The following is a 22,517-nucleotide window of genomic DNA, read 5'->3' on the forward strand; positions in this document are numbered from 1 at the left end:
TAGAAGGACAACAGGAATTCTGACACTCTGCGGTTCCTGGGAATCTGCCCGGGGGCCGGATAAAAGGTCATTGAAGGCCGTAAACTGCCACGGGCCTGAGATTCTCTACACCTGCTTTAAGGCATGCTGCTGATGTATTCTGTCTAGGAAATGCAATGTTGGAACACTGAGACTAAAAATACTTTCTCCTATTTCAATTTCACAGATTAAAGGGAATCTGTCAGCGGGTTTTTGCTACCTCATCTGAGAGCAGCATGATGTAGGCAAAGAGACCCTGTATCACTTAGATTACTGGGTGCAGTGGTTCTGACACAATCAGAGTTTTTAGATTTAGCAATGCAGCAGAGCTGAGAAACCTAACTCAGCCCCACCAGGCGCTGTGTGTACATAATCTATAGACAGTGAGGTGCTTATCAGAGGAGGGGGCGAAGTCGGACAACCTGGCACATGGCAGCTAGTCACAGCAATGATAATGTCCTAGTGATAAAACCTTCATTATAAGTAAACAACAGCACACAGCTTGATAAGCTTGGCATTGTTGAATTCTGTGTTTTAACCCCTACCTCATGCTGTCCTCAGATTACATAGCAAAAACTTGCTGATCAGGGGTCTACATAGAAATCATGGGGCCCCATAGCAGAAGTTGTAATTGAGCCCCACCAGCAAAAAAATATATATACATTTGGGTCACAGAAGAGCAGATCTCACAACTTTGCAGCCTTTACAAAGTAATTTTCCTCCTATTGAAGCCTTTGATTCCCCTTTCATTGCACTCAAAGTATGATGCCAACAAAAGTGCCACACAAACACTATATACAGTACAGTGAATTCCTCCACAGTAACTTCCATACGCACAGTATGATGACCCTACTGTACCCCATCTCAACTACCCTGGCAAAGTGTGGTGACCACAACACAGTATGATCCCCCAACTGTGACCCCCACACAGCCCTCATGCACTATAATGGGTCTACATACAGTATAATGGCCCCACACCTCACTTCACTGTATAACGCCCCCCACTAGCCCGGGAAACAGTATAATGGCCCCCACACAGTATGATGGACCCCACACAAACCTTCACATTGTATAATTGCTTGCATACAGTATAATGGGACCCATAGCCTTCTAAATATTATAATGGCCCCACATAGCCCTACAAATATTATAATAGCCCCTACATAGCCGTCCATATTGTATAATGGGCCCCATAATTTTCCATATAGTATACTGCACCCATGGTCCTCCATATAGTATAATGCACTCCCCATAATCCTCCATATAGTATACTGCACCCGATAGTCCTCCATATAGTATAATGCACTCCCCATAATCCTCCATATAGTACACTGCACCCCATAGTCCTCCATATAGTATAATGCACTCCCCACAGTCTTCCATATAGTATAATGCACTCCCCATAATCCTCAATATAGTATACTGCACCCCATAGTCCTCCATATAGTATAATACACTCCCCACAGTCCTCCATATAGTATAATGCACTCCTCATAATCCTCCATATAGTATACTGCACCCCATAGTCCTCTATATTGTATAATGCACTCCCCAGAGTCCTCCGTATAGTATAATGCACTCCCCACAGTCCTCCATATAGTATAATGCACTCCCCATAGTCTTCCATATAGTATAATCCACTCCCCATTGTCCTCCATATACTATAATGCACTCCCCATAATCCTCAATATAGTATAATGCACTCCCCATAATCCTCCATATAGTATGATGCACTCCCCATAGTCCTCCATATCATATAGTATAATGTACTCCCTATAATCCTCAATATAGTATACTGCACCCGATAGTCCTCCATATAGTATAATGCACTCCCCACAGTCCTCCATATAGTATAATGCACTCCCCATAGTCTTCCATATAGTATAATCCACTCCCCATTGTCCTCCATATACTATAATGCACTCCCCATAATCCTCAATATAGTATAATGCACTCCCCATAATCCTCCATATAGTATAATGCACTCCCCATAGTCCTCCATATCATATAGTATAATGCACTCCCTATAATCCTCAATATAGTATACTGCACCCCATAGTCCTCGATATAGTATAATGCACTCCCCATAATCTTCACTATAGTATCATGCACCCCATAGTCCTCCATACAGTATAATGCACTCCCCATAATCCTCCATATAGTATACTGCACCCCATAGTCCTCTATATAGTATAATGCACCCCATAGTCCTCCATATACTATACTGCACTCGCCATAGTCCTCCATATAGTATAATGCACTTCTTAGTCCTCCATATAGTATAATGCACTCCCCATAGTCCTCCATATAGTATACTGCACCCATAGTCCTCCATATACTGTATTATAATGTACTCTCCATAGTTATTCATACAGTCAGTATAATACACTCCTCATAGTCCTCCATATAGTATAATGCACTTATCCGCCATAGGTGAATCAATCCCACAAAAAAAACTGCTGATATATTATAAATGTGTATCTGACTTACGTAGCTTTGCCTTCTCGCAATAAAGTGCAGGTAATACTGACAGTGAGGGCTGCAGATACGACCTTTACAGACCGTGGTGTGAGTGGTAATCTCACTTCTCGAGGAGCAGAATTAATAGCTGCAAATTTACGTAGGTCGATTGGAGCCACAGCCAGGAGCTTTTTGTGGCCTCGAGATTCCTGAAGGGAATAGAAAAAAGTATAATTAGAAGAAAAATACACAGAATATGGCTAGAAACTTTTGATAAAATAACACAAAATTCTTAATTAATTTTATAAACTATCACCTTAAATTGAGGTTATCTGGCAAGAAAATAATTTAACTTCTAATACTTGGAAAAGTATATTGTGCTGTCCAGTAAGACTTCTGCTTACATCTACAGAAGAAACACCGGACTACACCAACTTGCTTTTTAAGTTCTAAATTACAGATCTGTCTGTAATAGGAGTGTCTCTCCCAGTAATATAGGCTGGATGTGAAGTTTATGTGTAAACAGAGTACTGCTTTTTTCATTAGTTTATATATCAGCACAGCTTCTATCCTGCCTGTATGTGCTTCCTTCCTTATTTTTACACTTTTTCTCTGCCCTCCCTGAGACTGAAAATACTTTCTTCCCTCTCCACTTTTGAGATTAGTGAACAATGTCCTAACTGCTGCTATCACTCTTACTAGGAAGAAAGGTTGGAGACAGCATAGAATAAGTAAGAATTAGTATTATGATATCTGACGGATTTAAAATTAGCTCATTTATCAGCACAGCATCTATCCTGCCCTTATTTCCTCTTTATGTGCTTTCTTGCTTGTTTGTTCACTTTTTCTCTGCTCTCCCTGAGACTGAAACTACTTTTTTCCCTCTAAACTTTTGAGATTCGTGTACAATGTTCTCCCTGCTGCTATCTCTCTTAATAAAGAGAAAGGTTGGAGACAGCACAGAATCAGTAAGAATTAGGAGTATGAGATCTGATGGATTTATAATTAGCTCATTTATCAACACAGCATATATCATGGCCTTATTTCCTCTTTGTGTGCTTTTTTATTCCTTATTTGTACACTTTCTCTGCCCTCCCTGAGACTGAAAATACTTTCTTCATTCATCTAATAAACAATAAAAATAAATAATGTGCAAAGATGTACTTTAAAGTGATCTTTCGATCTTAGTTATTCATGGGTTAAATGATAATATCTGTCTTTATTCACTGATTATAAGGGGCATTTTTTGAAAACACGGTATTTGAAAACTCTGTTAATAAAAAAAAGGTGTGAGAAGGAAACACTTCAACAGAAACACCTAATTGACAAACACCATTACTGAAATGTTAAGACAGTGACAACACAATGCAAGAACGGAATATCTCACTGCAGAGGTGTGAACATAAACAGAGGAAATATGTCAGCGCACAAGGGTGGCAGTGGCAGCGAATGATAATTACTAGCTGCTGTATGAAGTATCGCACATACTAAAATCACACACTTTTAACTGTCCCAAATTTGCTGGGACTGCCCCATTTTTTTTTATAACAGCTCATTATCGAGGGTTACACACATGGTCAAAATTGTTGGCACCCCTCGTTTAATGAAAGAAAAACCCACAATGGTCACAGAAATAACTTGAATCTGACAAAAGTAATAATAAATTACAAATCTATGAAGATGAACAAATGAAAGTCAGACATTGCTTTTCTGCTTCCACAGAATTTTTTAAAAATTAAACTCATGAAATAGGCCGGGACAGAATTGATGGTACCCCTGAAAATAATGTAACAAAAGGGACATGTTTAATCAAGTTGTGGCCACTAATTAGCATCACAGGTGTCTACAATCTTGTAATCAGTCAGTGGGCCTGTATATAGGGCTACAGATACTCACTTTGCTGTTTGGTGACATGGTGTGTACCACACTCAACATGGACCAGAGGAAGCAAAGGAAAGAGTTGTCTCAGGAGATTAGAAAGAAAATTATAGACAAGCATGTTAAAGGTAAAGGTTATAAGACCATCTCCAAGCAGCTTGATGTCCCTGCGACTACAGTTGCACATATTATTCAGAAATTTAAGATCCATGGGACTGTAGCCAACCTCCCTGGACGTGGCCGCAGGAGAAAAATTGATGACAAATCAAAGAGACGGATAATGCGAATGATAACAAAAGAGCCCAGGATAACTTCTAAAGAGATTAAAGGTGAACTTCAAGCTCAAGGAACATCAATGTCAGATCGCACCATCCGTCGTTGTTTGATCCAAAGTGGTCTTCATGGGAGACGACCAAGGAGAACACCATTGTTGAAAAAAAAATCATAAAAAAGCCAGACTGGAATTTGCCAAACTACATGTTGACAAGCCACAAAGCTTCTGGGAGAATGTCCTATGCACAGATAAGACAAAAATGGAAGTTTTTGGCAAGGCTCATCAGCTCTATGTTCACAGACAGAAAAATGAAGCATATCAAGAAAAGAACACTGTCCCTACTGTGAAACATGGTGGAGGCTCTGTTATGTTCTAAGGCTACTTTGCTGCATCTGCCACATGGTGTCTTGAATCTGTGCAGGGTACAATGAAATCTCAAGACTATCAAGGGATTCTAGTGAGAAATGTGCTGCCCAGTGTCAGAAAGTTTGGTCTCAGTCGCAGGTCATGGGTCTTGCAACAGGTTAATGACCCAAAACACACAGCTAAAAACACCCAAGAATAGCTAAGAGGAAAACACTGGACTATTCTGTAGTGGCCTTCTATGATCCCTGACCTAAATCCTATTGAGCATCTTTGGAAAGAGCTGAAACATGCCGTCTGGAAAAGGCAACTTCAAACACGAGACAACTGGAGCAGGTTCCTCATGAGGAGTGGGCCAAAATACCTGTCGAGAGGTGCAGAAGTCTCATTGACAGTTACAGGAATCGTTTGATTGCAGTGATTGCCTCAAAAGGTTGTTCAACAAAATACTAAGTTACGAAGAACCATCATTTCTGTCCAGGTCTATTTCATGAGTTTAATTTTTTTTTAAATTCTGTGGAAGCAGAAAAGCAATGTCTGACTTTCATTTGTTCATTTTCATAGATTTTTAATTTATTATTACTTTTGTCAGATTCAAGTTATTTCTGTGACCATTGTGGGTTTTTCTTTCATTAAACGAGGGGTAGCAACAACTTTGACCACGTGTGTATAATTATAAAACCGGCACATTTTTTAGGCCACGCCCTTAACTACACCCATTTACCATTTCATCCTCCCCTAAAGAAAATGTCAGAAAGTGTTGAATGAATATGGTAAAAACAACGAACACTGTAAAAACAAACACCCCAGAAAAGAAAATGAGTCAGATTGCATTTTTTTCAGTACACTGTATGGAAAAAAAATTGATGGCGGCATTCAAAACTACAACTCATCACGCAAAAAAAATTAAAGTTAAAAAAAAAGTTGGAAGAAGGGGGGGCAGGGAAAAATGCAAACCAGAAAAGCGAAAATTGGCTGCGGATGCGACTGGTAAAAGGAGTTGTCCAGGCTTTGGAAAAAAGTTTGCGGCAGTTTGTGACTGCAGATTGCTGAATCATGATGGTGTGCAGTGTCCCAGGTATTGCTGATGCGAGCAGGCAATCACGTGACTGCATGTATGAGATTTGCATACTTGCAGTCACATGCTGACTAGACTCATCCAGCTTCTCTCAATGCACTGTCTAGTTGGCAGGTGACTGCTAGTCTACAAATCGTATATGTAGCACCCTGAGGATTCGGCTGCTACAGGGGTATTGCACCTCAACCCAGAGGTGTGGTATTCCACTCCCGGGTAAGGATGGAGTGTGGAACTGAGCTCAGTTAGCTGCATACACTACATACATCCCATTTCCGAGGGACAGACCGATGGTACTCCCACTAGGTATATGTGCAGGTACGACAGTGTCTGTCCCTGGCTGGAGTGGGAGGGGGGTGGAACATCCCAGTAGTGTAGGGGCAGATAGGGGGAGCAGTCTGGGTAATGCTAGGAGCTCATTGGGTGCTGGTCACCTGAGCTCACACATAGAGGGAGTATATAAGGTGGGAACCATCTTAGATCAGGGTCAGTCTTCTGTAGAGAGTCAGTCAGTCCTGAGAGAGGTCCAGGAGCGCCTGCAGAGAGAAGAGAGAGAGAGGAGAAGAGAAGAGAAGGACCCAGAGGGGGAGAAGAAGGAACCCCAAGAACCCAGAATTAGACCAAAAGGGTGAAGGGTTGGCACGCAAGGGAACCGGATCCCAAATTAGTGGAGGAGAGAAACAACCCTCAGCTAAGAACCGGAGGCTGCGACATTTCATGTGGAGCAGCCCCTCACTAAGTCCACTAAGAAGGCACACCAGGCATAGCGTCAGGGAACCCCGGAGAGGTGCACCCACCAAGAGGCCCGAGGGAGCCGGATATAAGTGGACCCCTGGTGAGAAAGGCCAGTAGAGAGGACAGTCAGAAAGGGAGCTCAGGACCACGCTCCAGAATTGCTTGGGGGTTGGCCGAGTCCAGGACCTGGTGGACGCAGCACGGCTCGGGCGGTCACTCAAGGCCAGAGTGACCAACAGAACAGCAGTAAGTAAAAACCCTGAACTGCACAGCCCGACTCTGAGTCTTCTTACCATCCACACTGCACCACCACTACCACCATCCTCTACACCTGACCCCCTGAGGCTATACCCCTCCCGTTGGGGGTTATACTACCCTAAGCTGCACACATACCACCAGCCTCAGCAGACCCTGCTGCAGCGGCGGCCGTATTGACCGCAAATCAACGGGTGGCGTAGTCGACACTAAGAACTAATAACATCTGTAAAGACTGCCACACACTGAGCTTGACACCCTGGGCACAGACCGGGTCACCGCCACTCGGAGACTACAACCCCCATCTGATCCGGCTCCGGGTATCCCCCAAACAACACTGGCCCAGGGGGCGCGTCAACTTTGGCGTAGTCGGCAGGATAACGTGCCCGCAACAACCGGGTACTGCGTGCCTGAAGAAAAGTTCACCGTTACCTCAAAAAGAAGTCTCCCGCCGGTTCCGGAGGGTCCCCGCCAACGGACCCCATCACAGGTCGTTTCCCGCCGGTTGTCCGCCATTTGCAGCTTTTTCCCGCCATCCATGGAGTTTCCCGCCACTGGGAGACGATTCCCGCCATTTCCAAAGATTTCCCGCCTTGGAAGAGCGGACGCCATTATGGGCGTGCCAGAGGGTGGCAAAAGGCCACCTCCCATCGTGGGCCAGGTCGAAGAATGGCGCCAAAAGCGGAAACCGCGCCCACCAACAGAGACTGTGATGCTGGAAGTGTCCATCAGCGTGAGAGAACTGCCCCTGGAACTGACAATCACTAAGTTGCCCCGGGACCACCCTCAATGTGGGCGGAGACAGAACAAAGGAGCGAAGATGGGTGCAGCCTGGAGGAGTCTGGAGAGAGCGCACCCGGAGACAAGAAGTCTGGAGAGGAGTCCAGAGAAAGCGTACCCGGAGATGGAGGGAGAGACAGGCAGCACCGACCCAGTGGTCAGGAGCCTGCTGCAAGCAACAACCCCACTAGGCTTAGTGGAGATCCTAGAACAGCTCCCCCGAGACCGGGAGTGTGCACAGACCGCGCTGGAGGGCCTCGCACGGAGGATGGCCCAGGTGCAGCAAGACACGCTGACGGAGTGGAGCCGTGAGATGGCCCAGCAGACCGGAACCCGTCAGCAGAGCACGCCACCCGAGACGAGGAGACAGACCGCCTCTGAGGATGGCACAGGAGGAGTGAAGGCAGGAGACGGCGCCGAGAAGGGAGCTGAACGGACGGAGGCAGGTAAAGGGGACGTCTCTACCCCGAGCCGAGAAACCGAGTACCTGTCCCAGCTCCCCGTCGCAGAGCCCGAAATTCCCCCTGCCGTGCCCGTCGCTGCATCGTCACCGTGCCAGACTAGGCCTCAAGCAGAAGCCGCGGCCGCGACCCCTGTGACGTCACGCGCCCCAACCCTGAGCGCGGCGAAGCAGGAAATACCACCGGCCTGGTCGCAAGGTCTAGTACCTCCGGGCGCCGCAATTCCAACAGCGCCCCCTACCTCCGCGGAGCCACTGGCCTGGTCGCAAGGCCGAGTAACCCCGGGCGCCGCCGTCCTTACGGTGCCCTTTACCTTTAGGGTGCCCCAAGCCTGGTCGCAAGGCCTGGTCGACCCGGGCGCCGCTACCATCAACGCGCCCTCAACATCTAGAGTGCCACACCTGGGTGAAGACTTGTTTGCCCAGCACACGTGCCCGTATGGGCAGCCCTTTGTGTGGCCACCGGAGTACCACCATCCCCGACTCCGGAAAGAAAGACCCCTAGATGAGCCCCTGATTCCGGTTCCGAAGCCCGTTAAGAGGACCCCGCTCCCGCTGGAAGAAGCGCAGTTCGAGTGGGACCCCACCGGAGGAGACCTCATGGGATTCACCCAAGAAACGCAGGCGGCCGCAGCTGAGCGTGCGGAGTGCTGCCGGCAGCAGTTAGAGGTCTTCGACCGGGAGAGGAGAGAGAGGCGGGTCCGAGAGCAGCGGCTGCAGGAACAGAGCGCAGAGCAGAAGAGCCGGACCAGGAGGAACCCCCGTGCAGCCCACGGTCCCCGTGCCACCGGGACTGTAATTAAATTCCAACTGCAGCACGGTTGGGGTTTCATCAGGGATCATCACACCCCCGGCGACGTCTTTGTAACCCGCAGAGACGTAGAAAGCCATCTGCCGGAGGGACACAGAGGTCGTGACCTGTACGTAGGGGACGAGGTCACGTTCACCCGGCACAAGTGTGCCAAAGGACCCTATGCCCTCCATGTACATCGCCTGACGGAGGAGGAGCTGCGGTGTGAGGAGGAGCAAGAGGACCCGGACGGGTCTGAAGACAAAGAAGGAGCAGGAGGACGCCGTCATTAAAGTACGGTAAAGAGACTGTAAATAGTTACCCGTCAGGGTATAAGAACTGTTACTGCTGCTAGTTAAAATATAGTCCCCGTTGGGACCAGCAAATTGAACTGAAACCCATGTGTCCCTTAATCCCACTGGCCGAGGACTGAGAGCGGCCATATCTCCCCTTGTATATAGTTGCGCTTTTTAAGGCACCCCCTACTGGTTTTATAGGAAAGCCGTGTTTTTTCTACCAGAGACTGTCGCACTTTACCCGGTCACAAGTTGCACCGTGGCCGGAGGAACAAGAAAAAGTTTATGCTGCTGAAAGTGTATATAATGTTTTATATGTTTATGTTGTTATGAAAATTTGTATGTTTGTGGATGTTTTGTTTTCTTACAGCCCGAGGACGTGCTGTGATTTACCAGAGGGGAATGTAGCACCCTGAGGATTCGGCTGCTACAGGGGTATTGCACCTCAACCCAGAGATGTGGTATTCCACTCCCGGGTAAGGATGGAGTGTGGAACTGAGCTCAGTTAGCTGCATACACTACATACATCCCATTTCCGAGGGACAGACCGATGGTACTCCCACTAGGTATATGTGCAGGTACGACAGTGTCTGTCCCTGGCTGGAGTGGGAGGGGGGTGGAACATCCCAGTAGTGTAGGGGCAGATAGGGGGAGCAGTCTGGGTAATGCTAGGAGCTCATTGGGTGCTGGTCACCTGAGCTCACACATAGAGGGAGTATATAAGGTGGGAACCATCTTAGATCAGGGTCAGTCTTCTGTAGAGAGTCAGTCAGTCCTGAGAGAGGTCCAGGAGCGCCTGCAGAGAGAAGAGAGAGAGAGGAGAAGAGAAGGACCCAGAGGGGGAGAAGAAGGAACCCCAAGAACCCAGAATTAGACCAAAAGGGTGAAGGGTTGGCACGCAAGGGAACCGGATCCCAAATTAGTGGAGGAGAGAAACAACCCTCAGCTAAGAACCGGAGGCTGCGACATTTCATGTGGAGCAGCCCCTCACTAAGTCCACTAAGAAGGCACACCAGGCATAGGGTCAGGGAACCCCGGAGAGGTGCACCCACCAAGAGGCCCGAGGGAGCCGGATATAAGTGGACCCCTGGTGAGAAAGGCCAGTAGAGAGGACAGTCAGAAAGGGAGCTCAGGACCACGCTCCAGAATTGCTTGGGGGTTGGCCGAGTCCAGGACCTGGTGGACGCAGCACGGCTCGGGCGGTCACTCAAGGCCAGAGTGACCAACAGAACAGCAGTAAGTAAAAACCCTGAACTGCACAGCCCGACTCTGAGTCTTCTTACCATCCACACTGCACCACCACTACCACCATCCTCTACACCTGACCCCCTGAGGCTATACCCCTCCCGTTGGGGGTTATACTACCCGAAGCTGCACACATACCACCAGCCTCAGCGGACCCTGCTGCAGCGGCGGCCGTATTGACCGCAAATCAACGGGTGGCGTAGTCGACACTAAGAACTAATAACATCTGTAAAGACTGCCACACACTGAGCTTGACACCCTGGGCACGGACCGGGTCACTGCCACTCGGAGACTACAACCCCCATCTGATCCGGCTCCAGGTATCCCCCAAACAACACTGGCCCAGGGGGCGCGTCATATACATATGGACACAAAGCTGCCTATTCGCACCGGGATTATCGGGGAACCATGACAGCGTGTGCACCAACTTTACTCTCAAGCCTGGACTACCTTTTTTAATAAATAATGAAGTATGTATATAAGGGGTTATCCAATGAAGGCAAGTTATCACCTATCCACTGAATAAGTGATAACTTACTGATTGGTGAGTGTCCAACCATGGGGACCTGGACCAATCGGTAGATTGAGGAGTCTTTATTCCCGTCTGGGCATTTTTATGCCCGTTAGAAAATGGAGCCATTGTCACGGGTGTGTCAGATGTGACAGACAGTCGCCCTGCAGTTGGTTGCAGGAGATCTCTTTGTTTGGCATTACAGACACCTTCTTAGCTCTGTCTCACTCTTGGACCCAGCGGCTACCTCCCTTTGGCTAATTGACACCCAGGCCTGGGTGTTTAAATAATTCCTGTTTGCTATAGGGAGCTGTTGCAGTTTGCTTACTTCCTCTCTGGTGCTAAGAGGCCGTGTGTGTAATCTCTCTGAAGTCGGCTCAAGCTAAGTTACTTCCCCCATTTCTGTCTCCAGTTGTTAGTGGGGACTGACTAGCTCTCATCCCCCCCTTCCCTAGCCAGGGCCTAGCTCTAGGGTGATACAGGGTTTTAGGTTCCTGACCGGCGATTGGTGAGAAACCAATATAGGGATGTTAGGGGAGACAGGGTGATATCAGATCAGACTAGGTGGTCTCCACCCCCCTCTTTCCTTAGGGTCTGGGATCCCTTCCCCTCATCCCTTCGTGTTGCACTTTGTCTTTCCTACACTGTGCGTGACAGCCGTAGGTTGGATGCATCATTGCAGCTACATTCATTCCCTATGGGGCTGCTGGAAAAAGTAGAGCGCCATGCTCGGCAGTACCATGGTGAATGAACGGAGCGGCGGCGGAGTCCCAGCGTTCGGACACCCGCCAATCTCGCGTGCATAGGTGATGACTTATTTTCACCAGATAACCCCCTTTCATATTTGTTTAATATTATTCCTCGTGGTCTAGTTGTATGTACAGTACTTTTTCTGTATGGGAACGTGTGCAGGTTGTCATTACGCCCAGCGGTTGTAATACAAGCCGCGGGGAATAAGTTTACTCTAATCTTAAGTGTTACTCTTTGGCCACTTACAAGCGTCTGATACAAGGGCTGTAATTATAAGAGGAGTTCTGCACTTTACATGTGATTAATCACACAGCGCCTCCATCTGGATTGTGCAATGAAACAAGTCCACAAGGATGATTTCTGGCTATCAATTCCTGGAATTTGATATTCTATCCAGTAATTGTATTATGAGAATCCCCTAATATGATGTTATCATCTGAAATTACTCCCCAAAAAAATTTAAAAAAGCATTTGCGATCTCCCGTTTTGGAGTGATGGGTAAGTGGAGTTGGCAGCCAACTTGGGTTACATTTATTTTTTTTTTTATGTACAACCAACTGGATTTTTATTTATTTATGGATTTTCGAGTCCCAGATTGTCCTCTTCATCCCACTTTAGAAAAATTTTTGAGGCAAGCCATACAAAAAAAGTGCACAAGGAGACGGTCTACTTGAAGGAAAAAGGGCCTACAATAAAGCTTTTCCCATCCCATAATCTTGCTCTACTTTCTTCCTGGGGTGTGGAAGCTGATGGCCACATACATAACCCATTGGACTCATTCACACATCTGATTTTCTTGTATGAGTGCTATCCTTGGTTTTCACGGATAGGACTTGTATCTACGATATTCTATGGGGCTGTACACATGTCCGATTTTTTCCTCGGAGACATGTCCAATTTTGATCCGAATGTTGGATCAAAATTGGTCATGCAAGTCAATGGGTCACAGAAAAAATCAGAGCCCAATAGGATGACATCCGAGTGTGGTCTGATTTTCACAGAATGTCAGAAAGGAGAAGGTGGAGGAACTTTTTTTCTTCTTCTCCACGTATGAGAAAAACTGATGACACTTGGACCAAACTCTGATCAAAGTCTGCTAGAATAATCAGTCCGTATTTCTCGTACGTGAGGAATACTGATGTCTGAACGAACCCTTAGAGCTTAGACTGTTCGTAGAGGAACCCATAAGGCATCTCCATGTCAAGTAGTCTTTGTGACAAGACACATCAGAAAAAAGCGGTACACAGTGACAAAAAAATAATAATTAAAAGGTGTTTACAGTGTAACAATGAGTGGACCTTCAGCCAGGAATAAAAAAGTTCCTCTTCCTGGCCAGAAGTCCAGAATCCGAGGAGTGAGCTTAAAATAATGAAAGTGCAGTGCAAATGTGCCATCACTTAAGTGGGGTCCCACTCGCAGTGAGTTCAGGCACTCCAGAGTGTCCACTCCTGGGTTTTTTCTGAACCATGGGTTCTCAACCGGCCTGGCCCCCTGGCACTGCTCTTGAAGGTCAAGGTGAGCTACCATCAACTCTATGGGCTGCCCTTTGTACACCCCAAAGCTTTCTCCATTGTGTATGTACCATTACCCTTGATCTTAGCCAAAAGACACTAAATGGGTCAAAATGCAAGACCAACCAGGCAACCCCAGCATATATTGATAAATATGACCATAATATATAAGAAACATATGAGAGATGAGGGCTGAAGCCGAGAGAAGAGGTGCAGGACAATTTACTATACACACCTTGGATTCAGTATGCTCCAATATAACTACGGTACTTCCTTTTCCATCTGAAGACTGATGACTCGATTCATCATTTGCATTTTATTTTAAGTAATTTTTCTTATTTTGTTTTAAGCTATTCGTTGACATTTTTCCGCATCAAATTCGTAAAAATGGTGCAAGTTTGTGCACAATCAAAATTGCTCTTTATTTTGGTCTTTTACCTTTTTTTTGCACCTTTTTTAGAGCAAAAAGTTGAATCCGCCGCTGAAATGTCACAAAATTTGCAAAAATGTACGTAGAATCGCTCCACGAGGGGACTTGAGCACATTTGTTGAAAAATTTTGCAACTTTGTAAAGAGTCGCAATTCATAAATCAGCCAAAATCCCAAGAAGCATGTACAGTGATGGACATAAAAAAACAGGCGGACACATATAAATTAGACTTTAGAGAAGGAAAAGTAAAGGAAGAATTAGGTGTAAATGAAAAACAGGTAAAAAACACCAAAAACTAGACAAAAAATGGTGCAAATGCATTAATGAATAGGGCCCTTAGTGTCTGACTGCATCTACTGTCGTTAATTTTTCTCGCTATGCTAATCTGTAGAAAAGTACAAAGAAAAAAGCTCTTAGCAAAGTGAGAAACAGAAACTTGGTGTAATGTCAATTTCACTCTTGACGTCAATGGAAAAAAAAATCAAAATAGTCCAGCGAAAAACGTTGTGGGCAGATGATTGCTGGTAGTCAATATTAAAAAAATCAATGGCAGCAAAAACATCACTCAGGTTCATAGAGTGAGAGCCAATGAGACTTCTTTAAAGGGGACGTGTCACCAGATCAAAAATGGACAGTTATAATTCTAATTTATTTCCCAATTTTCCCCTGAGTTTTCTGCTTTTTTCATTTTTAAAATCCACCATACGGTTCAAGAGATATGGGCTTTATTTAGTGCTAATTTTTAATTGGCCTTTAAAAGGGGGAGTGGCTCATAGGATCCTCTGGGGCATGTCTTTGGGCTGATCTACATAATCGACCAGTGAACCACGCCCCCTTGTAAAGACCATTAAAATTAACACCAAGTAAAAAGGCCAATATCTCTGAAACCGCATGGCAGATTTAAAAAAAGAAAAAAGTGGAGTACTCAGGGGAGCCAGGGGAACAAAATAAGAAATAAAAACTGGCCAATTTTGACCTGGTTACAAACTCACTTTAAAAGAGTTGTGTCTGGTTTGCAAATCAGCCCCATTGAAGAGAACTGAGCTGTAACAACATACACAACCCATGGTCAGGGGTGGTGCTGTTTCTGAATGAAAGCTGCCATATTTTTCTAATTCTAGAAAACTCCTTTAATTAATCTAAAATATATTTTCTGCCACCATCAATATGTATTACATATAGACAACGAGTGTAACACTACTGTGTGCATGACCAGCAATGTATAGTCTGGAGTGATGACGCAAGATAGGGCAGACGCCTCAAGAAAAAGGGTTTACAGACAAATGACTAACCTGCCACCCGCTTATCCGTATATTGTAGTTTACTGTGAATACAGCAGCATTATATTTCTCAAGCACGCCATGTTAATCCCATGGGCTTCTCTCCTGGCTTTTCTCTCTGCCTCGGGCAGTATAATTATAGAGTCTGCCCCTAGTTGTAATTACATTGCCGAACGTCCAAGTTACACAACCGCATGGGATTAGGAGGCATCATTGATAGCGAACACTGACAACGAAGCCATGAGGCTTATAAAGAAAAATGATCAAATTACAGCATCTGGCTATGGGGTCACACTTACCCCCTCAACCTGAAATGTCCATTCTTTCTCCTCAAAGTGATCAGAGTGTGGGTCCTGCAAGAAACAAGAATGAAATGGTAGGTCATCTCTCGGTTCCATTAGTTTTCTGGTTTTCTTTCTATCATCCACCTTTAGGACAGGTCTCCTCAATAATATAAAAATGTATAATATATATCATAGGTTATGGGGTCATGCGGGAGAGGGCACATCTGAGCACCTAGGGCAACGTGTGAGCTCCATTCAGCATCTCCAGAGATGCTCTTTGCGGTGGCTTTCTCCGAAGAAGAAAACCCAGAGTGATGGAAACCCTTCTTCGACATCCATTAAGCTGTTAACCTGTTATTTTAGTTATCTAGTGGTGATCTAGGGTAGTGAATGTGTTAATGAGAACATCTCTGGTGCTTAAGAGCATTGAAGGGATGGATGGGAACATCCCTGATGATCAAGGGCAAAAATGGAACTTATAGATACATCACTGGTGACCTAGGGTCAATAGTAATATCACAGTGGGTTGCTGTAGACCAGGGATTGGCAAACTCTCCAACGCAGCCAACAGGTTGCTGACATGTCAGTAGTAAATTATGGACTTTTCAATTTTATTCACATCCCCAAGGCGCAACAGAAATTGAAAGCTGCGATGCTCAGGGGCCATTGGGTCTGTGCCATGTTGCATCTTCAGCAGGTTCAGCAGGTCTAGCAACTCACATTGCCACCGTACCACATTTTCTCCTATGATACCGTCTTAACTCAGTAGCAAGTAGATTTTCAGACCCTCCCAAGTTACAGGAGTGTTTATATGCTCTTTACTAAGTCATTGACCAGGTTTAGGTCTATATATAGGAAAGTAATGGTCATTTGTATCTAGTTCTCTCACTACTTACTGTTATCAGAAAGGGGCATTATTATCACAAAATAAACAGAGAACAGCGCAAATAACAAAAGAAGGCAATCAATATTTCTTTCTCTTTTGTTTTTTTTAGCTGTTGTACAGATTCCCTATATTAATGTCCTGGATCCATCTAACGCTGGATATATATGGATGGTAATAGTTGCATCCCCTTCTGGTGTTCTGACAAGGTATTCATCCAAGATTAGCACTGCATGCTATGGTATTCTTATCAACAAAACTAATACATAAATAAATAACACTTCTCCTTGAGAAAGCAATTACCCGAAACGCGCGTCGGGGCAGTGTGGTGGGTCTATCTATACTTCCTCATCATTGGTAAGCAACATATTTGACAATACGTTGTATATACCACTCTCAGCTTTATTTCATGGGTACCTTGATGCAATATTGCAATGATTGTTCCATGGATTTTCCTAGTATTTAGTCCTTGTATTAATACAAAAAAAAACTATTTTATGTGCTTTATACTGGACCTGTATATACTATTGGATATTGATATTTCTGCCATTTCCTCCTTTTAAAACCTTTATGTATACAGTATCTTTGGATTTTTAATATTGCTAAATAAATTGTTATTTTAATATTATTTGATTTGTGGTTTGCGGCTACTCCAACAGTGGTCCCTTTTTTGTGTTGAACAAAACTAATGCAGACCGCATTATAACAAGCGAAAGTAGCTGTACGTGACCATTCAGTAATAAGTGACACATGGTCATTGCATTTCTCCACCTTTTCTAGTATCCAAGCTGATGCAAATATGAGTTATGAGGTCTTATCCTTGAGTTTCTTTCATTCTCCTAATCACTTACTCTGTATAATGTTGCTGTGATGTCCACATTTTCAGGAACAGCCCAGACAACCGATCCACGGAAAGGGTCCTTGATGCCCGGCTGCCAGCTATGAGCCTGGATAAAACAGTAGCGAAAACATAATTACACTCTGGAAATGAAGAACATCAGAAAGGGAAAAGTGAGGACTGAATGGACATCAGATGAGACAGACAATGCAAGAAAAGTAAAGAAGGAAAATGTAACATTTTTGTGCTGAATAATATGAGTATATTATGGCCAGAAATTAGCACCATCTTCATATAAAACATAATATCATTGATGACAAAAAGTGGTAAAAAATGACTTATTACACAGAACAAAGTCTAGACTGATATCCTGATAAAGCCTATAAAATGCAATGTTAGAATATAATGGAACCCATTGAACACAAAACAATCACTGTTTATGGTCTGTAAATACTTTTTTCTTAACAGAAAAGTGGAATCTCACACAAAACAAAACATTCTTCTGTGGACGGGGAAGAGATATGGAGCCTAAAGGGGTTTCACAGGTGCAGACACATAGAGACAAGGCTGGGTTTACTTGGAGTTTACATGGATGTCACATGCAAGAATTTTAGATCTTGAAGAACTATTTTTTGAAGCTTCTGTGCTTACTGCTCTATATAATATCTAGGTATTATTTTGATAAAGAGTGTAGCTATACTTGTTTGTCTATGCAGTGCAGCATAGTCCATTGTGTATTCCTTGTGTGTACCTGTTTTGTTTAATGTGATATTTCTTGGCCCTACATTATCATTCCAAAGGTGTGGGATGGGGTTGAGATCCGGGCTTTGTGCGGCTGGTTGGTCATTTTCATCCACACCACCGTCATGGGGAACAGAAAAGGACCTTCCCCAAACTGTTCCCACAAAGCTGAAGCTGCAATTGTCCATAATGTCGTGCGATAAAGAACTAAGATTTCCCTTCAATGGAGCTGTGGGGCCGAGGCCCATAGTATTATCCTTACTCCATCAAACTGTACAGCGGGCACAATGCAATCAGGTGGGTAACGTTCTCCAGGAATCACCAAATCCAGACTCGTCCACGAGATGCCAGAAAGAAAAGTGCGATTAATTACTGCACAGAACACGTTTCCTCCAGAGTCCAGTGGTGGCGGCTTTACACCACTCCATCCGATGCTCTGCATTGTGCTTGGTGATGTACGGCTGCATGCAGCTGCGCGGCCATGAAGCTCCCGGCGGGGGCGCAGTGTTTGTGCTGATGTTACCACAGGAGGTTTGGACTCTGCAGTTATGGAGTCAGCAGAGCGTTGGTGACTTTTCTGCCCTCTGCTCCTCAGCACTCGGCACCCCGCTATGTAATGTTACGGGGTCTCCACTTCGTGGTTGAGTTGCTGCAGTTCCTTCCACTTCTCAATAATATCACTCACAGGTGATAGGGGAAGATTTAGAAGGAAGAAATGTCATGAACGGACCTGTTACCCCGGTGGCTCCTATTACACGACCACACTGGTATCAGTATCAGTGAGCTCTGCACCTCTGGTCGTTCAGTCACATGTGAGTTAAGGAAGACAGCATTGCCAGGGGTCGGATATTATACACTGGGGGGCAAGGGACCAGATATTTAACACCGGGGGGGGGCAAGGGGCCGGATGTTATCCACCGGGGGGTGAGGGACTAGATGTTATACCTGGGGCAAGGGGCCGGATGTTATATACTCGGGGGCAAGTGGCTGGATGTTGTACACTGGGGAAGTCATGGGGTCGGATGTTATACACTGGGGGACAAATGTCCGGATGTTGTACACTGAGGGGGGGGCGAGGAGTCGATGTTATACACTGGGGGCAGGGCTGTGGAGTCGGTAAGCCAAACCTCCGACTAAGACTCCAACTCCGACTCCTCAATTTCCATGACACTGACTCCACGACTCCCTCATACATGGCTCATGTTTAAGTGATAAATTTACTGTAGCACAGATTCATCTCAGCTAAAAGTCTAGACCCTTAGATCAGGAATAGGGAGACATTTAACTTTCCCAAATTCTTATGAAAAAAATATTCCCCACAAACTGCATTGAACTACTGAACCCAATTTATTATATATTTTAGGAATTGGAGTCGGTCCATTTTATACCGACCACGACTCTGACTCCACGACTCCAAATCCAACTCCACAGCCCTGACTGGGGGGTGAGGGGCCGGATGTCATACACTGGGGGTGAGGGGTCAGATGTTATACACATGGGGCGAGGAGTCGGATGTTATATATCGGGGACGGGGGGGCCGGATGTTAAATTCCATTAGCCATCTGTATGACCGTGTCATTGATCAGATGTGCATGTTATGCTGCTCACTATACAGCACTACTGGACGGCATCAGTGGGTTCACTAATAAACGTGAAAGAGAGGACACATGCTAAGTACCAAGTACCAATAATTTAGTTGTCAGAATAACAATGTCTAAAATAACGGGAGGAAAGCTTGATTGATACAAAAACTGGACCATTTTGGTTTAAGTAGATGCATCAGGCTACAATTTACAGCCCATATTGGGACTTTTATAATATTAACATTTAGAAAATCTTTTCTTCTTCATAAATCTTCTCAGATTGTGACATTAATATAGAGATAATTGAGATAATTGTCGTAGGAAATGGAAGGCGCGCCGTCAGGCTTTTACATAATAACAGGCAACGTACGTGACAGATTGTCAAGATCACATTTATAGAATTCAATAGTTATCAAGTTCAAGATAGAAAAGCATCTAGCAAGTAAAATCCGAGAAATGGAGGCCACCCGGAATGATCTGCACCATAAGGAGATGACCCATGGATGCAAGTCTGGCATATACCTCATTAGTATGTGCTTCATGCATTTTTGGCAAAAATCTGAACTTGAACAACAGGAACAGATGAAAGTGTATTATGCCTGGGAGAGCCCCAACTGTCCCCAATGCCTACTGTCAAGGGAAAGACGGATTGAGGATGTTAGTTTCAAGATGTCCGGGTCATTGTCTTCTGACAACTATAGTATACCCCTCTTTCCTCCAAAATAAACATACACGGCTGGCAAATCTGAGTCTACGGGAATATATTTCAATAATCTTAAGTAGTATAAAAAAATCAAAGGAAACATGCTATCAACGAGAATAAGATGAGGACAAAACATGGTAAATAAGTCGAGCAATTCACCTAATGGAAAGAGTACGTGCAGTGGTGCAAATAAATGTCCTAATGCCCCATAGCAAAGGTCCGAATCGGATCACACCCATCATAAATCCCCATCTGTCATGACATCAACTGATTAGATTACCGCAATTGTGTTGCGGGAACCCAAACGGGGTGATAAAGGGAGCCCCACATCGGTCTAACTACTTGGACGCTGTTTACTACAGAATCTAAGGGGTTAAACTGCTGCGATCAGAGCTAGCTTCAATTACAGCAGTTACCGATGGGAGTCTGTTGTGCAAAATTGTCGACACCCCCCAGTTATGGAGTGAGGTCAACACAGTAGCCCGCTCAATACAACTTATATTGGTTTGTTCCAAACACATGATAAACAGTAGCAGGACAATTAGCGGGACAATGCAGCAGGACCCTCAGTAGCGGGACAATGCAGCAGGACCCTCCCACCTCAAATCGGTCATGTGGTCTGCCCCCATTGGTGGTACACCACTGTGTATCAGGGATGGCTTTCCAAAAGTATCAGATGTCCAGAGGGAAATTTAACAAGGAACCTGGAAGGGGCTGGGGAACAAAGTCACACAGTTTGTCTGTTTCTAAGAAAAGGGGACGGGATCAGCCATGGCTTAACAGATTTACAATAATTTTCAACTAAAATTTTTGAAAGTTATAATGTACATCTAAGTCAGCTAATAAATAACCCCTTAATAAATTTGGGCCATCATTCTTCAGCCGGCTTCTGTTCAACACTGGAACCTAAAACAACGGTCTAAATAAAATGTCACCAGGTCATTATAGACAGATAAAGAACAGTTACTACTGGCAAAAATGGGTACCTTGGAGCAGACTCTCCTGTTTCTCCGAGTCCATACAATCACTATTTTGTCTGGTTGCCTAGAAAATAAAATGAAAAAGGCATAAGTGAATACACAGAGCTAAGCACAGGCACAGGTTGTGATTTTATCTGCAGATTGACAAAAATCGTTAACATTGGCAATTAATCTAAATCTGTCAACATTAAGTTTGAAATTGTGCACCCTATAACAACGGCCACGTGTTATGCCTGTGTAGCAACTCACTAGGGAAAATAAGTTATACACTAAAAACTGCAACTGACCCTGCCGGTTCGTGTAAAGACTAGATATCCTAACTCAACAGTCCCTAGTGGTACCTGATGGTTCAGAGATAGCCCTAACCACAGACTAGGAGATGGCAACTCAGACCTAAATTGCCTAAATGGCCATCGAGTTGCTTCACGTTCCTCCTAAAGAACCGGAGGGTAGAGCAGAGTGTGCATAACCTACAAGAGGAGAAGTGTACTGAACAAAGGAAAGATCCCAGAGTGATTAAAGTAAAAAACAAAATACCAAACAAATAAAAAAGTAAGTACTGTTAACAAATATACTGCCTACTTTCAAAAGATAAACAAAAGATAGATGCAAATTATAGCAAAGAAACAGCAAAGTGAAAACTCTTAGTTGGAAACTCACAGACTGGCTCCAAACATTCTTAGAATGTCAGAACATCCAAATGAACCTATCACCAGCAGGATAAATATAAAGCTGCATCCAAAAGGCGATAGGCACACAAATTAAAACACCTGTGTTAAGCTAGACAGACTGCAGCCAGAATAGCAGAACACAAACACCCAGAGAAAAGGTCTCCTGTGGCTGGGCAGAAAGAGAAGCTGACCACAGAACACAAGTTCAAGGGATCGAATCCAGGAGCATGACACTGCAGTTACGTGGTCCTACTCAACTGATTCAGTCACCATATGGAGCAAATTTTCTAGCAGAGATACAGATAGCTGCACTACAAGACACAAAACATGGACAGATGTGATGCTGTCTTTGGAGGAAATCAGCTGCTATGTTTTTCTTTTTGCCTTGGGTTACCGGCGACTTTGGCTGCAACACCAGCCAAAGATCTCTGTGTGCCACTACTACATGGCAGCAAAGTGCAGGGGAATAGAGTTGCATTGTGACCCCCAAAGTACCCTAACCTTGATGAGAAAGTTGCAAAAAAGCCTAACTGGTTCTTACTGTTTTGAATTACTTGTAGCGGTCATGGCACCTTGCTGATCGCTATACAACCCCATGCACTTGCACTATGCTGCAATGTAACAGCGATTTATGGCCGCATGGTCTGTGTCGCAGCCGAAGTTGCTGAGATGCCAAAGCCTTAAACTAGTATTTTTCCTGCAAAAATAAGGCAATGATAACTG

The 22,517-nt window shown here is 44.8% G+C and overlaps 1 protein-coding gene across 2 annotated transcripts in view; it reads right to left on the reverse strand.

Moving 5' to 3' along the window:
* Nucleotides 1–22,517, reverse strand: part of EHBP1L1 (EH domain binding protein 1 like 1) — a 98,713-nt gene that overhangs the window by 27,050 nt on the left and 49,146 nt on the right. For both annotated transcript variants that reach the window (XM_073658369.1, XM_073658368.1), the window contains exons 2-5: nucleotides 21,130–21,187; nucleotides 17,130–17,225; nucleotides 15,411–15,464; nucleotides 2,509–2,687 (exon numbers count right to left, since the gene is read on the reverse strand). In XM_073658369.1, coding sequence (XP_073514470.1) covers nucleotides 2,509–2,687; nucleotides 15,411–15,464; nucleotides 17,130–17,225; nucleotides 21,130–21,187 — 387 coding nt within the window. The remainder of the gene's footprint in view (nucleotides 1–2,508; nucleotides 2,688–15,410; nucleotides 15,465–17,129; nucleotides 17,226–21,129; nucleotides 21,188–22,517) is intronic.

Source organism: Phyllobates terribilis, unplaced genomic scaffold (assembly GCF_046119375.1).
Source record: "Phyllobates terribilis strain yellow unplaced genomic scaffold, ASM4611937v1 Scaffold_13__5_contigs__length_258822181, whole genome shotgun sequence".
Taxonomy (NCBI): domain Eukaryota; kingdom Metazoa; phylum Chordata; class Amphibia; order Anura; family Dendrobatidae; genus Phyllobates; species Phyllobates terribilis.